The sequence below is a fragment of the Malus domestica genome, chromosome 04 (assembly GCF_042453785.1).
Source record: "Malus domestica chromosome 04, GDT2T_hap1".
NCBI classification, from domain to species: Eukaryota; Viridiplantae; Streptophyta; class Magnoliopsida; order Rosales; family Rosaceae; genus Malus; species Malus domestica.
In genome coordinates, this window is record NC_091664.1 from 17,674,755 (window position 1) to 17,690,397 (window position 15,643).

At 35.3% G+C, this 15,643-nt stretch overlaps 3 protein-coding genes across 4 annotated transcripts; 2 read left to right on the forward strand and 1 right to left on the reverse strand.

Moving 5' to 3' along the window:
* Nucleotides 1-741: 741 nt before the first annotated feature.
* On the reverse strand, nt 742-3,032 carry LOC103433232 (uncharacterized). The gene is made up of 4 exons (XM_008371468.4): nt 2,786-3,032; nt 2,223-2,334; nt 1,658-1,729; nt 742-1,274 (listed from the first exon to the last, which is right to left on the reverse strand). The coding sequence occupies exons 1-4, from the start codon at nt 2,917-2,919 to the stop codon at nt 1,194-1,196; spliced, it is 399 nt and encodes a 132-aa protein (XP_008369690.2). The 5' UTR covers nt 2,920-3,032; the 3' UTR covers nt 742-1,193.
* A 2,509-nt stretch (nt 3,033-5,541) lies between these two features.
* On the forward strand, nt 5,542-6,327 carry LOC114824498 (uncharacterized). Its single transcript, XM_029101646.1, has one exon. It carries the CDS (start codon nt 5,542-5,544, stop codon nt 6,325-6,327), a length of 786 nt encoding a protein of 261 aa, XP_028957479.1.
* Nucleotides 6,328-10,136: 3,809 nt separating this feature from the next.
* LOC103433235 (uncharacterized) lies at nt 10,137-14,695 on the forward strand. Of its 2 annotated transcripts, XR_003772649.2 has the most exons (5): nt 10,137-10,325; nt 10,412-10,525; nt 11,240-11,311; nt 13,977-14,179; nt 14,270-14,695. XR_003772649.2 is itself a non-coding variant. In XM_029101083.2 (4 exons), the coding sequence occupies exons 1-4, from the start codon at nt 10,257-10,259 to the stop codon at nt 13,984-13,986; spliced, it is 309 nt and encodes a 102-aa protein (XP_028956916.2). In that variant the 5' UTR covers nt 10,137-10,256; the 3' UTR covers nt 13,987-14,695. The 2 variants fall into 2 exon arrangements, 1 of the variants encoding a protein (XP_028956916.2); XM_029101083.2 differs by having other exon boundaries at nt 11,240-11,355; nt 13,977-14,695.
* Nucleotides 14,696-15,643: the final 948 nt, after the last annotated feature.

Here is a 15,643-nt window from a genome sequence, read left to right on the forward strand (position 1 = left end):
TATGCATATTGAAATTGATTGTCACTTTGTTCCTAAACGGGTGCAACAAGGTTATATTTTATTGCAGTTTGTTTCTTCTACTGATCAATATGCTGATATCTTGACTAAAGGCTTGTGTTCTCCACAGTTCAATAGTTTTTGTTCCAATCTCATGCTTGGCTGCTGCAATCATGGGATTGAGGGGGGGATGTTAGGATGATAGATGTGTTGATATAATGGTTGGATATGTGACATGTGTTATATTGTAATTGGTGTTGTATACAGTTAGTTAGAATTGTTGTTCTCTGGCATAGACAATATATATCACATTGAAGTGTAATTATCAGAGTGAGTTTTATTAATGAGAAGAAAAGAATATTCAATATCTCTCTCCTGTTTGTTAACTTTCTCTCTCTACACTTGCTTACTACAATTCTTCATAGTTGACAGACCGGAGAACTAACCCTTCAGAACCCGACGGCTCCACAACCCCCGGAGATCAAAACTAGTTCTCTTCCTGTACGGAAAGATTGCGGGAGGGGTACGATTATCTTAAGTAGTAATTGTATTTAGTGGCTACTTACTGTTGTGTGAATGCTTTGACTAGATAGGTCAGCATGGTAATCATGTAATGCCTGTTCATTTCTTAGAGTTGCTCCACACAAACTCTTTATCCAGTTTTTATTCTCTTTACCAACAAAAAAAATGGGAAAATTACTATTAGTATATAACAATAACAGAAATTTGAAATAAAGCCATACGAACAAAGACAATCGGACATCTGATATTTCACGCTCTCAATCAAATGAATTACAGGCTCTGAAAAACCATGGGATCTATAACAAGAAGGAATTTTACAAGGAAAAGAAAATGGTACATTCAAGGCTGAACAATTTACAATGGTTCCTGAGCATGAAGATAAGTAAGGTGCAAACAGGAAATATCATTGTATATTTAGTAGAAGAAACGCAGGCATTACCCAAATACCTCAGTTTCCCGGAAAGCAGCATGGATTAAAAGCTGTAAGGGGGCATGTGCATCTCGTCCAAAAATATGCGTTTGACTTTGATGGTTTAAGTAACCACTGAAGCTAAAAACTTTCCAACTGGTGTTCTTATGGTGTGTTGAGATCGAGAGTATATGAATTGGACAAAATGAAAAAATGCTGTGACTTTGATTATTCTGAATCTTTTGACCCTTGATGATATAATAACCTATTGAACGCTGCACTTCAGCTTCTCGGCCTCAAGCTCCTCTTTCAAGGCTTCCATCCGTTCGACTAAGGCCATATTTTCCTGGGAAATATTTTCAGGACTTGTAAGAAAAGGAAGGATTCAAACCTAAGGGAACTTTCAAACACACTACACTAGCACATCATTGTCCATCTGAACTGATAAGGGAAAAGAGAGAGATAAAACTTTGATGTAACGTCAAAATCCGCAGTTTATACACATTATTTGGGTTCAGAGCATATTTGATTTCTAACAAACGGTATTTAATAATACGAGCAAGCCATCCTCAGCTTGGTTTCTAATGAGCTCCTTAATGTGGTTTACTAAAGGGTGCATAAAAGTGGATGGCATTGAAAGAAGATACACGTTTGAGTGGAAAAAGAATGAAGTTATGAGACATTACAAGAACTTTTGTACAAGTCTTTTACTGAAAAGAAAGGGGTCACCTTTTGTAGATTCAACAATTTCTGGTTGACAGTAGTGGCATTTCCATCACCCTCCCCAAATGATCCCTCTATCTGAAAGGAAGACGAACAATTAATTGATCTGCAGAGGGATGATCATGATTCATGACAGGCACAGAAACTTCTAAATTACATCCATAGATTATGTCGTTAGACTGATCATTTTAAAAAAAAGTCATTTAACTCAAGGATGCCCTTCCAAAGATTGAACCCAAACCCACTTTGACAGGAATATAGCGAAATAGAGTGATAGCGCCCATAGTTTAGTTTTTCCAAAGTGGTTTTAATTATCTTTCGATGCAGAGATCATTTTCAAAGACTAATCTTGCTTTGACGATCCTTACTATTCTAAGCATGCAATCACACTCTCCAAAAATAATACGAAAACTAATTTCCCACAACAATGAGCTTATATTAACTCCAATCAGATTAGTGTATAACAATGACAACTTACAATCAATACCAGCATTAAACACACAAATGAAAACTCTAATTGTTGAAAGAGTTATGCAAATAAATTTAAAGAAAGGAAGAATATGACGCGAACCTGTTTGAGTTGATTCATACACTTGGTAGCCTTTTCGGCTTCTTCATCGTATTTCAGCCTCCACTCAGCAGATTCATCCATTGCTTCCCTATTTGCAAGGTCAAACTGCCGCCTACAAGATTTCAATAGAAAAAGCATATAAAATTGAGTGACAAACTCTCTAAAACAAAATTAGAAACAGAAATAACAAGTAAACTCCCACATACAACTAAACCCCAAAATCCCATAGAAATAGAAATAAACCCAGTTCATTTCATGGAAACATTATTAACATTCGTGCCATATGAAGCTCTGAAAATTAAAGTGTACATGTGAGATCATAGAACAATAATTCCGAGTATGAACCATTTGAGCCAAAACACAAAGTTGGAATTTCTCATCACTCACTAATGGAAAGTAAAATCTAAAAACTTGGGCTTAATTTAATTGCGGTTATATCTAATGGGAATTCATTCATTCATTCAATCATTCAATCATTCATGGAATCCGCAAAACTATGAACCCCTGAGAACAAATTTGAGATTTGCAGTAGAAAAATATGAGATGGGAAGCAAACAGCAAACCTGAGGAGCTCGGATTCATCGGAAGAAATGGAGTAGTCGATAGTCCAGAGCCGCAAGTAGACGGCGATTCCTAGAAACATGACCAGCACCAAACCCACCAGTATTTTCTTGCTCCCTCTACTACCACCCCCCATTTTTTTTTTTTTTAAATTTTATTCTATCTCTCGGTTGCTCAAGCTTCTGCGACTTCTCTACAGGCTTCAGCCATCAAAGCCGATCTAGCGGGTCGGTTAAGAACCCGGGCCTCAAATACTTCACAGTGGACCCAACAACATAAATTCGACTTTATGGTACTTTTTCTTTGGGCCTAACTCTTATAGTACTACGGTTTAGTGATCAATTTTACTTGTACGTATAAAAGTAAATTATAGCAATGGTTCTTTAACTTTAACTCAATTGAAGCAATAGTCTTTTAACTAAAAATCAATTATCATTGGTTCCTTAACTCATCAAAATGTGCAACAATGGTCAATCAACTAAAAATCCATTAACATTGGTTCTTCAATTTTAATCCAATTACAGAAATGGTCCCTCAACTTTAACCCCAATTGGAGCAATGATCCCTCAACTTTAACCCAATTGTAGCAATGGTCCTTCCAACATAACTCATTTTGATAAAATTCTGACGAAGTTAACAAAAAGAACCATAACTACACGTTTTAATGAGTTGAGGGACCTCAATTGTAGCAATGGTCCTTCAACATAACTTATTTTGACAAAAGTCTAACGAATTTGACGAAAATGACCATAGCTACACATTTTGATGAGTTAAGGGACCAATGGTAATGGATTTTTAGTTCAGAGATCATTGCTTCAATTTCATTAAAGTTGAGGAACCATTAATACAATTTACTTTAAGTAAAATGTCTTAGGTTTGATTTTCGCCAAAAATGAATTTGAACCATATTATTGCTATGTCATTGTAAGGCTAAACCCACTCCCCATAATTTAGATCATGTTGTTTGTTCATAAAAAAACTATATGAGCGATACTAGGGAAGGGTGAAATCGAACTCACCTTTGGTGCATAATTTAATGGAAAAATTAGTATCCGGTCCCTAGTTCTTACTGTTCATTGACTAAGACCTTATTAGTTCTCAAATTTTGATTCAAGTCCCTAGCATTAATATGATAATGAATTTACATGTTTATTATATAATTTTTTAATATAAAAATTAGTAATTAATTTAGGGTTTAATACTCACACCTCTATTAAACTTCTAATTAATTTTCAATTCAAACATTTCCAAAATAATAAAAAAATTAAATTAAATTAAGTTTGTACCTATTAGTTTTTTTTTATATATAAAAAGATTCTCAATTTTTTAATCTTAAATGTACCCATTCTCAAATATATCAAAAATTTGTTATATGTAAAATGTACCCTTTTTTTAATATAAAATCCTTTCAAATTTTTTAATCCATGTTTAAACTTATATGGGTACATTCTTTTTCGTTGATTTGAGAATGTATCCATGTTTTGGTACAATAACTTTTTTTGTTAATTTTGGTTAATGTACCCATACATATATGTACACACACACACACAATATAATAGAGAGTATAATTTATATTTTATTATTTTTAATCCCATAAATTATGGGTTTTATTTAAAATCTCATTAATATAAACAATTACAAATTTCAATTTTTAATTTTTAATTTTAAAAATATAGTAACTTACATTATTACATTAATGTCAAGGACCTCAATCAAAAACTAAAAACTAACAAGGTTTCAATCAAAGAATATTGATAGCTAAGGACTGCATCCAAAGTGTCCCTAATTTAATTGTATAGAATAAAATTGAAATTGTGGTTTATTCAATTTGCGTTGAGATAGAGTGTTGGCATTTTTGGTTGAGGAGGCAGATTCTCTGCCCTCCCACTTCTCGTGCCCTCTTGTTTGTATGGTCACGGTTAAGCCACGTCAACATTTTATATTACTATTTCTTTTTGTCTTATTATCTCTATAAAAAAAATATAAAATGTTGACGTAGTTTAACCGTAATCACACAAAACAGAAGAGCACGGGAAGTGGGAGGGTAGAGATCTGCCTCCTTTCGTTGAATATTGAAAATTAAGAAACAGTTTTTAAGTACACAAAAGTTTAAGGTACAAGTTGATTAGAGCGTGCCACACCGAAAGCACTGTTTGTAAATATAAGTGGGGTTCAGTATAAGAAGGGTAAGAGGCCACATTAGCCTCACGTGCGTGATGAATATGATTTCTCCCCTCTAGTAATAAGAAAGTAATTTAAATGCAACGAGTTCATCATCAGATGGCGTCTCTATCCAATTATACAATGTATCTGGGTAAAAATGTACTTATTATCTTGTATATTATTAGACCGGATACCATAGTAACAATAAACCGGTTATAAGTGAGTCTCTCTGCACTGATAGTAATACGTGAGCTACAACAACACGTACGCCGTCATCCCTTTCAACCTGCCATTAATCCGATCATCCCTGGCTCCCTGATCCACCGGCCGTAACGGCACCACAAATCAATTCAGATTCCGTTGACTTCTGAACCTAAAGAAAAGTGGGTAAGAGATCATCAAGGGTTAACGTTCTCCCTCTACAAATTGGCTTTTTTTTTCCTTTCAAATTTGCTGTTTAGATTAGATTACAACAATATTCGAATATATAAATGTTTCGTAATCCTAGTCGAGTCCCCAGTTTCCTAATCCTAATCGGTTCGGGTTTCCTATTTGTTTGTGTAATCCTATTTCCTTCAAATAATTTTATGTATATATGTATATACATGCAGGTGCGAGAGTTCATACAATTAGCACTGTTACACAGTTGCCTACCAGACTTTTGGATGTAGTTTTGGAGACATTAGTGTCACCTTCAGACTATTTGCACTTCGGCTGCGTTTGTAAGTCGTGGAAACATGCAGCAAAGGCTAATAAAAAGCAACGTGCTCTTGTGTCAATTTTCTGTCCTCCGTTGCTCTTGATAGCTACTGGCAAAAAGGGGACGTGGAGGTTGTGGGACGCAATGAATAACAAGGTGTTTGATTTGCAACTCAAGTTGTCGAACAAGCGGTTTTGTGGTTCTTCAAAGGGATGGTTAATAGCGGTGGACCAAAGTCAAACCATAACCCTAACAAATCCACTACCGAGGCATAAAGGGAGGCGAATGAAAGACAATTCAATCATTCGCCTCCCTCCGCTCACTCCGCAAGGTGAGGATGAATTGTTGATGTACCCCTCAATATGTAACTATGGAGTCTACAAGGCTACAATCTCGGCGGATCCAATATTATTTGCAGAGGATTGCATTGTTCTTGTCATCTACGAGGACCTATTGCAGTTGGCATTCATTAAACTCAAAGACACAAGATGGACTTACGTTGATAGGCGATGGAAAATGTTAGAAGACGTTGTTTGCTTCCAAGATAATTTTTACCTTGATAACCGAAGAACACTCTTGTCGTTTCATCTTACCCGTCGGTCCTACACAAGTAAGCTTAATTGCATGAGCCAAGAAACCAGAGGATCCTTGCTTCAAGACATATCTCGTGAATTCAAATGAGGAAAAATTGTTGATGGTTCAAAGATTTATTTGGGATTTTGAAGATGGAACACGCGAGATGACGGAATTAAAATTTTTTGAATTGGATTACGCTAAGTGTAAGTGGATTGCGATGGACACCTTACTTGATGCGGCACTCTTTTTGGGTGACAAGTCTTCAGTATGTGTGTTGGCTTCAAAGTTTCCAGGATGTCAAGCGAATTGTATATACTACAATCACGATGCTGATCGTATGAGCTTTGATGTCGGGCCTTGTGGACCGCATGATTTTGGTGTGTATACAAGAGACTTCTAAGCCGTACACCAAAGATGTTATGGCCTTTGTAAAGAACAACCGAAAACCTCCAATATGGATTGTGCCAACTTTGCAGTTGTAAAAGGATTGTTTTGCTTACTCTATCACTGGAAGCTTTTTATATATTGTTTCAATTTTATCGGATGTTGTCGAAGGGACCACTGGAAGCTTTTTAGGACTATGTGCTTTTTTTCTTTCTTTCTTATTTTGTTGTTGTAGACATACAACTCCACTAATTGAAATTTGATTTTACTTTTATATTGGTTGGTTGTATATACTATTTTGTGACTTAGCCCAGATCACCCCTTTAGTAAAATCTCTTTTGATTTATCAAAATTTAAAAAAAAAAGAATTTTAAATATTCAGAATTATTACTAAAAGTTTATAATCATTCTAATTTCTCCTATTCCAGTAACATCTCTATCTCCATCTCCATCACCTCTCCATGTCTTCGTTGGAGGTATCGTTTTAGTCCTCTCTCCTTTCATCAAAATGACTTGCGCTAAACTCAACAATAAAAAAAATTACGAAAAAGAAATGCACAACAACAATAATCATGTTGCAAACAGCATACAACACACCTACAGAAAACAGGAATAGAAAAAGATGGAAAGCTAAAAACATACTAGACAACTATAAATTCGTTAGCATAATCTCCATCCTTGAAATTTGTCGCCATGTGTTGAATACATGTAAACCAATGCTAATCGAGCTTTCTATAACTACACTAGTACATATAGAGAAAATCATGTCTGTTTTTATACTTCTATGTTTTCTGTCATTGGTTGAGAGGAGCGGCGGTCACTCAAATAAGCATGAGAAGAATTATAGAAGGAGATGACAGGGTAAAGAAGTCTATTGATCAATTGAGAAAAACAGAGGTGGTGGACCGGTGGTGACTGAACACTCCCCCTTGCGAGTGCCTCTCTCTTCATTTGCTCTATTCGTTGTTTTGAGTTGCTATCGTAGTTTTACAACTTGACGTCTTAACTGTTAAGTCCTTTTATGAACTATAGCTAAACGGACCACTGATTAAATTTATCACTGCATAATCATTCAACCTCATCGACCATGCACTTTGTTCAGGTGCCATAATTGCTGTAAATTATGTTTTTGTAGTTTATAGTGTTACCATCCATTGTTTCTTACTACACCAAGACATCATGTCATCCAAGACAGAATAAGTACATTTCATATTAGTTGACCGACCCATTTTGTGATTCTAGAATAATCAGCATCAGAGGAACTGTTCGAGCCCATGCTGTGATGCAAGGGCAACACTCCTCTCCACCACTGTGGTAGAGGGCCACTTGCATTTAACAAAAGAGATGAAAAATAATGGTGGAAAGATTCGAGTTTGCCCAATTAGGGAGTGATGCAGTTCACGTAGAAGCTGCAGAAAATGGGAAGGAATTGTTTTTCCCTTTCTTCCTTCTATTCATGATTCAAATTTTGAAAACTAACCAAAATTTGAATTATGAATAGAATTTTAACCAACCTTCATAATTTATTATCATTCGAACGAAAATTTGGCATAAAACTACTAAAATACCCTTTTTAACTAAAATAATTGCAAAACTATGCAGTTTTTTCCCTTAGAAAAATACCTTCACTCGTAGGCATTTGACATTAGAAGCTCCAAACTGCTTCGATGGGGTTACTCTTACACTGCTCTGCAGCTTCTCTCACTCCAACGGCTTTAAAACCTGTAAGCACAAATAGGTCATCCTCCAGAAACCAAAATTTGAGCTTGAAATTTTCAAATGGGTACTCGCCATTGAGAAGAAGGAAGAAAATCATAGCTTTGCATCGAAACCGGATGAGGCCACCGGGCCTTTCCCTGAATATGTGCTACTTAGAGAGGTTGTTATTAAGGCGTGAAGGTATTTTTAGGGAAACTGAACAAAAAAGAAGATATAGTTTTGCAATAATTTTAGTTAAGAAAGGGCGTTGTAGTATTTTCATGTCAAATTTTGATTAGAATTATAATAAATTATAAAGATTGGTTAAAATTCTATTCATGATTCAAATTTTGGCTAGTTTTCCAAATTTCTTATTATTTAATTAATTTCCGTGCTCTTTGATTTTTTTTTCTCAACACTGAAGCGTCGAAATGGTCTTTCTCTCTCTACCCTTTGTCTTTCTCCCTCTAGCTCGGACGGACTCCGTCCACTTCTCTCGTTTTGTTCTCTCCGGTCTCTCTCTCTCTCCCTACCAATTTTTTAGCCCGTCAGAGTTTGTTAGAGGTGCCAATTATTCCCCACTATCTGTTTTGTAATAGAATACCAGTTAACAGAATCTCCCCCCTACCCGCCGCCGCCGCTACCTTAGAGCCGCCCTTATTTTCGTTTGAATCTGAATCCTCCTCTTCCGTTGCTCCGTCGCCCCAACCGTCACAACCTCTGACGTCTCACCCTCTCTCAATTATCATCAGGTACTACTCTCACTCATCTCCTCACTCTCTCCGTCCATTGATTTACACACACATATTGTTGGAAAATATTAGTATTTATGTTTATTTTAGTATTTGAGTTTTGCTTGTTACTTAGTATATGGGCCTAGCCCATCCGAATTAGGGTTTCTAGGTTTTTCTCTCTATAAATATAGCTTATAGTTTAGCATGAATAACATGTTAGTCACAATGTAACCTTTTAGGATTTTGTAGCCGTTCCGACATTCTCATTTGTTCAATAATATTCTTATTATTTTGTTAATCTTGTTTGTTCCGCACTTTGATATTCAACTTGGTATCAGAGTGGGTTCGATCCTTAGGGTTCAATCCGTTCTTGTTGGTATCAATTTGTCTGCCTTTGTCGTCGTTCATTTTAGATTTGTTAGTTGGTATTGATTCTTTGCAAGGAAAAGAAAAATGAAAGAGGGAAAAAAAAAGTTTTGCTTGCAGAGGAGAAGATTCCGCAACAAATAAAAAAAGGGGACGAAGGAGAAAATAAGGAAAAAAAAAAAACCACGGAAAGGAAGAAGAAGGAAGAAAAAAGGGAAAAGAAGGAAGGAAAAAAATATGGCTATTGAAGGAAAGCATTCGAAAAAGTCCTAGGAGGAAAAAAAAAAAGTAGAAAAGAAAAAACATTGGCTTTTTATTTGAAGGCCCACACAAGTTGTTGGCGTTGTTCGTTTGTTGGTACAATTGAGATATGGAAATCTCTTTCGTTTAGTGACGGGTTCTCTCCATACTCTCAACATTAGCCAATTTGAACTAGAATCAGTTTGCTAGTAAGAATCAAGAATCAGTTTGCCAGTCAAGTCAAGTCAAGTAAAGTTTACTGCCAGTCCACTTAACGGAGCCAGTTTGCATCTGCTTATTTGCAAACTCATGTCGTATACCGCTATGAGTTTGACGGGAGTGTTGGAAAATATTAGTATTTATGTTTATTTTAATATTTGGATTTTGCTTGTTAGTTAGTATATGGGCCTAGCCCATCTGAATTAGGGTTTCTAGGTTTTGCTCTCTATAAATATAGCTTACAGTTTAGCATGAATAACATGTTAGTCACAATGTAGCCTCTTAGGGTTTTGTAGCCATTCCAACATTCTCATTTTTTCAATAATATTCTTATTATTTTGTTAATCTTGTTTGTTCCGTACTCTGATATTCAACTATATATAGATTACGCAAATGATATTTAGATTAATGAGCTCAGATTTTCAGAATTGTTTTGAATTGCGAAAGGCCCCGATTTTTTGGGTATGCAATTGCTGCTGAGCTTGTGCATTTTATGCCTCTGTGAGTTTCTGAGCTGATGCAGTTGTTCGTGTTGTATCTGGATGCAGGCGGAGGCGGCTACGGTTGGGAAGGTTAGGCACAAAAGATTGGTGAGGGAAATGAGAGGCTGTTGGTGGCACAATACATGCCTAATCATACTCTCTCCAAGCACCTCTTTCCCTGTATGTTTCTATCTCTGTTGATACCCATAAAAACTGAATTCTGCGTAACTTAGATGGTCTTTAATTTTGTCCTAGTTTTTGTTAGGATTCTGGATATGGGTTTTGTTTTCGGAGTAATTTGGATTAATTCGGATCAATTAGATGGGTTTTTGAGCAATGACGGATTAATTCGGTCTTTTCTGGTTTTTGTGTTTAGTGTATCTTTGGGATATCTGTGATGTAGTTTGTTGTTAGTACCAAAATAAAGTTTAGTGGATTTCAAGGGTAGTTTAAACAAAACAAATGTGGAGTTGTCATGATCATTCTTAATGGTGTTGTCAGTTGTCCGCAAATTTTCCCTGTACATATCATCTGTTTTCCTATAATCTGATTGGAGTTAATATAAACTTATTATTGTGGAAAATTAGTTTCTTTATGAATTTTGGACTCTATCATTGCATGCTTAGAACAGTAGGGATTGTCAAAGAAAGATTAGTCTTTGAAAATGAAATCTGCATCGGAAGACAATTAAAACCACTTTGGAAAAACCAAGTATGGGTGCTATCACTCTATTTCCCTATATCCCTGCCAAAGTGGGTTTGGGTTCAATCTTTGGAAGGGCATCCTTGAGTTAAAAGACTTGTTAACGAATGGATCAGTTGAACAACATAATCTTGGCATGTAACTAATGAGTTTTCCCTCTGCATATCAATTAATCATTTGTCTTCCTTACAGATAAAGGGTTCGTTTGGGGAGGGTGATGGAAATGCTGCTACCGTCAACAAGAAATTGTTGAATCTACAAAAGGTGGCCCCTTTCATTTCAGTAAAAGACTTGATACAAAAGTTCTTGTAATGTTTCATAACTTCATTCTTTTTCCTCTCCAGTGTTTCATAACTGCAGATTTTGATGTTGCATCAAAGTTTTATCTCTCTCTTGTCCTTTATTGGTTCTGATAGATAATGATGTGCTAGGGTAGTGTGTTTGAAGGTTCCCTTAGGTTTGAATCCTTGGCTTTCTTACAAGTCCTGAAAACCAAATGAGACATATTTGAATCTTGCTAATTTCCTCTAGAAGCCTCATATCATTGCAACATATTGTATAATGTAGTTTTGCTTTAGTCATTCTTCTAGTTGTAACTTGTAATTAATGCAAATGCTTGGGGAAGTAAAGTGATCACCAATCGTGAGTCAGCATGTTCATCTGTGTCCAAGGACTCTCACTAGGCATTTAGCTATAAATACAATCCTTTTTCTGTAATGAATTATGTGTAACTTAGGCCCTCTCACGTATATATTTCTCATTTAATCCATTATTAGAAAATAGTTACCACGTAACAAAGTAGTAGTAGCACTAACACAACGCTCTCAGACCCTCTCATGTATATATTTCTCATTTAATCTAATATTAGAAAATAGTTACCAAAAAAGAGGAGAAGAAGGAACATGAAAGAAAGAGTTAGGGTTTCCAATCCAAACATTCTCCTTCCCAAAATGGATTAAGCCATCAAGATGGGTTTGAAATATTATTTTCTTGCTCCGTTTTTATAATTAAGATCCCTAACTCTATATATATAATTTATATTTAATTAGCATTTTGATTAAAAGATCCGATAATTAATTAGCATATCATTAATTATCCGATAATTACTTTTCAATTTGTCTAATCGCACTAAGAAATCAATTGACCCCATCTAATTGCTATGCGATTAATGTATGTTCGCTAAATTCCCTAGATTCATGGCATGCAATTTCCTTTCCTAATATGTTAATTATTAATTATAGTTCTATCTCTTAATTTCTTGCTTAATTTTATCTCTTAATTTTAATTTTATTAATTATTATTATTATTATTAGGAATTATAGTGATTTCGCTAATCTCTATGTTAATTTTATCTCCTTTTTAAAGAGATAAAATTAACATAGAGATTAGTGAAATCACTATAATTCTTAATAATAATAATAATAATTAATAAAATTAAGCAAGAAATTAGTCAACCGATGATTTCCTTGTTAATTAAGAGATAAAATTAAGCAAGAAATTAAGAGGTAGAACTATAATTAATAATTAACATATTAGGAAAGGAAATTGCATGCCATGAATCTAGGGAATTTAGCGAAAATACATTAATCGCATAGCAATTAGATGAGGTCAATTGATTTCTTAGTGCGATTAGACAAATTGAAAAGTAATTATCGGATAATTAATGATATGCTAATTAATTATCGGATCTTATAATCAAAATGCTAATTAAATATAAATTATATATATAGAGTTAGGGATCTTAATTATAAAAACGGAGCAAGAAAATAATATTTCAAACCCATCTTGATTGCTTAATCCATTTTGGGAAGGAGAATGTTTGGATTGGAAACCCTAACTCTTTCTTTCATGTTCCTTCTTCTCCTCTTTTTTGGTAACTATTTTCTAATATTAGATTAAATGAGAAATATATACATGAGAGGGTCTGAGGGCGTTGTGGTAGTGCTACTACTACTTTGTTACGTGGTAACTATTTTCTAATAATGGATTAAATGAGAAATATATACGTGAGAGGGCCTAAGTTACACACAATTCATTACAGAAAAATGATTGTATTTACAGCTAAATGCCTAGTGAGAGTCCTTGGACACAGATGAACATGCTGACTCACGATTGGTGATCACTTTACTTCCCCAAGCATTTGCATTAATTTACAAGTTACAACTAGAAGAATGACTAAAGCAAAACTACATTATACAATATGTTGCAATGATATGAGGCTTCTAGAGAAAATTAGCAAGATTCAAATATGTCTCATTTGGTTTTCAGGACTTGTAACAAAGCCAAGGATTCAAACCTAAGGGAACCTTCAAACACACTACCCTAGCACATCATTGTCTATCAGAACCAATAAAGGACAACAGAGAGATAAAACTTTGATGCAACATCGGATAATTGTTGATATGCTAATTAATGATCGGATCTTGTAATCAAAATGCTAATTAAATATAAATTATATATATAGATTTAGGGATCTTAATTATAAAAACGGAGCAAGAAAATAATATTTCAAACCCATCTTGATTGATTGATCCATTTTGGGAAGGAGAGTGTTTGGATTGGACACCCTAACTCTTTCTTTCCTGTTCCTTCTTCTCCTCTTTTTTTGGTAACTATTTTCTAATACAAGATTAAATGAGAAATATATACGTGAGGGGGTCTGAGGGCATTTTATCATAATTTTAACAAGAATGAAATAATCGGGTTGACCTAATTTCTTGTTAATTTTATTAAATATTATTATTAGGAATTATAGTGATTTCGCTAATCTCTATGTTAATTCCCTCTAGCATTATATTTGCTAATTTTCTGATTAGATGCACGCATGATCATAGAAACCCAATTAGGCCGCCATTCCTTTTTTCATCATCCTTTTTATATCCATTCATTAATTCTTGACATCGTGTACTTAATTCCTTCATTCATGTAGCTGCTCTTGACACCCGAGCAAAGCAAAAGAAGTTTGCCAAGATGTTTCAAGAAATATACTGCCAGATGTGTAACAAGAAATTTCACACCAAGAGTGGCTTCCTCATACACCAAACAATTCACAAGAAATACTACAAAGCGTGTCCGTTCTGTAAACTCCGGCTTCCCACCAAATTCGAGTTCACCGCTCACTCTTCCATGAAGGTTAAATTTGTTGTTAGTTTGCTTTTTTAAGTATTTTATATAATTGATATTTTTATAACTTTGACTGATCTGGGAAAGCTTGCCCTCAAGCCACCTCTTGCTTCTTGTGATCATGATGACTCTGATGAGCCTGCTGCTGAAGTTACTGTTGGTCATGATGGTTAAGTAGGGGAACAAGTGGATGGCTAGTTCTTGTGTTTCCTTCTGAAGAATGCATGGTATCTCACACTACTGGGTTTGCTGCAATTCATCTTCGAACAAATAACTAGCTTTCTTTACACTCTTCTACATATTGGTGTGGTGGTCTCTTGGTTTTGAAGAACCCTATATAAAGTTGATCTAACTAGTTAATTTCCAGTTGAATTTCTCTAGACAAAGGTTTTTACGATGCCCTCCCATCTCCAGTTGAATTTCCAGTTAATTTCCAGTTGATCTAACTAGTTAATGTGTATGTCACTAGTTGGTCTCTTGGTCTCTTGGTTTGGGATATTCGTTTTATAAAAATTTTCATATGAATGTTGTGTTTGTATTTTTGAAACATAGTCAATTGAGTGATTTAGCCTTCATATTTTTCAAGAGGCGTGTGTTTGGGTTAAAACTTAGATTTTGGGCTCAAAAGGGAGTTGGCCCAAAAAGAGGAGAGAAGCGCGAAGTCTAGCCCAAACCCAGAAGACAGAAGAGGCCTTTCTCGATTAGGTGCAGACCATTGGCACCACTTGCTCACTTACCCAAAAACCAAGTGGTATAGACCAGCCAGCTAATCAGCCCAAAAGTACTTTACAGTGGCAGTACAAGTAAATAGCTGATGAGTCACTATCCTTCAAACCGCATTCAGGCAAGATTACTGTTACAGGAGGCCAAGCCAAAGTGTCTATAAAAGAAGAAAGAGAAATCAGAGTTGAGGACACTCAATCAAACAAACAAATACAAGCACAAACTCTGCTCAAAGCCAGATTTTCCTTAAAAACGAAGCTGTAGTCAGCCCAAGCCTTCATCCCTCTCGGGATAAACCCTTTGTAATAGCTTTGCTACCTTGTCAAGGACCTACTGTAGTATCGATTTCTTTCTGTAAACTCATCTCCTTACCCCTTTTCTAAAGCTCTCAACCCATTTGATAAACCACAAAGATAGGAAGTTGCAAGACGATCAGCCTTGCCCGACAAGGTTAAACCTTGCCCGACCCTCTTTGTTTTTGTCTTTTCATTCATTAGCCTAGGAATATGTTGTATACTTCAAGTTGTATTCAAGTTATTTCAAGTAAGATGACTATTAAAAGGCTTTCTCAGTGCTTGAATCCGATTTGAATATGTCTTCACAGTTCAAACCAGATCTGAGTTCGAAGCCCTCGGGCATATAAGATTTGATCACTTAAAAGTCCTTGGCCCTAAGGCACAAAAAAGAACCTTATGTGGACTTAACCCATCCACGACAAGCTTTGATAACAAAAAGTCCGAAGTTACTTGG

Excerpts from the sequence above, each read along its gene's own strand:
- LOC103433232 (XM_008371468.4), bottom strand. The coding sequence starts at position 2,919 with ATGGGGGGTGGTAGTAGAGGGAGCAAGAAAATACTGGTGGGTTTGGTG. Across the intron at positions 2,335-2,785 it reads GATGAATCCGAGCTCCTCAG|GCGGCAGTTTGACCTTGCAA; the intron begins GTTTGCTGTTTG and ends GAAATCTTGTAG. Across the intron at positions 1,730-2,222 it reads GTATGAATCAACTCAAACAG|ATAGAGGGATCATTTGGGGA; the intron begins GTTCGCGTCATA and ends TCTTCCTTTCAG.
- LOC114824498 (XM_029101646.1), top strand. The coding sequence starts at position 5,542 with ATGTATATACATGCAGGTGCGAGAGTTCATACAATTAGCACTGTTACA.
- LOC103433235 (XM_029101083.2), top strand. The coding sequence starts at position 10,257 with ATGATATTTAGATTAATGAGCTCAGATTTTCAGAATTGTTTTGAATTG. Across the intron at positions 10,326-10,411 it reads GAAAGGCCCCGATTTTTTGG|GCGGAGGCGGCTACGGTTGG; the intron begins GTATGCAATTGC and ends ATCTGGATGCAG. Across the intron at positions 10,526-11,239 it reads CTCCAAGCACCTCTTTCCCT|ATAAAGGGTTCGTTTGGGGA; the intron begins GTATGTTTCTAT and ends TCTTCCTTACAG.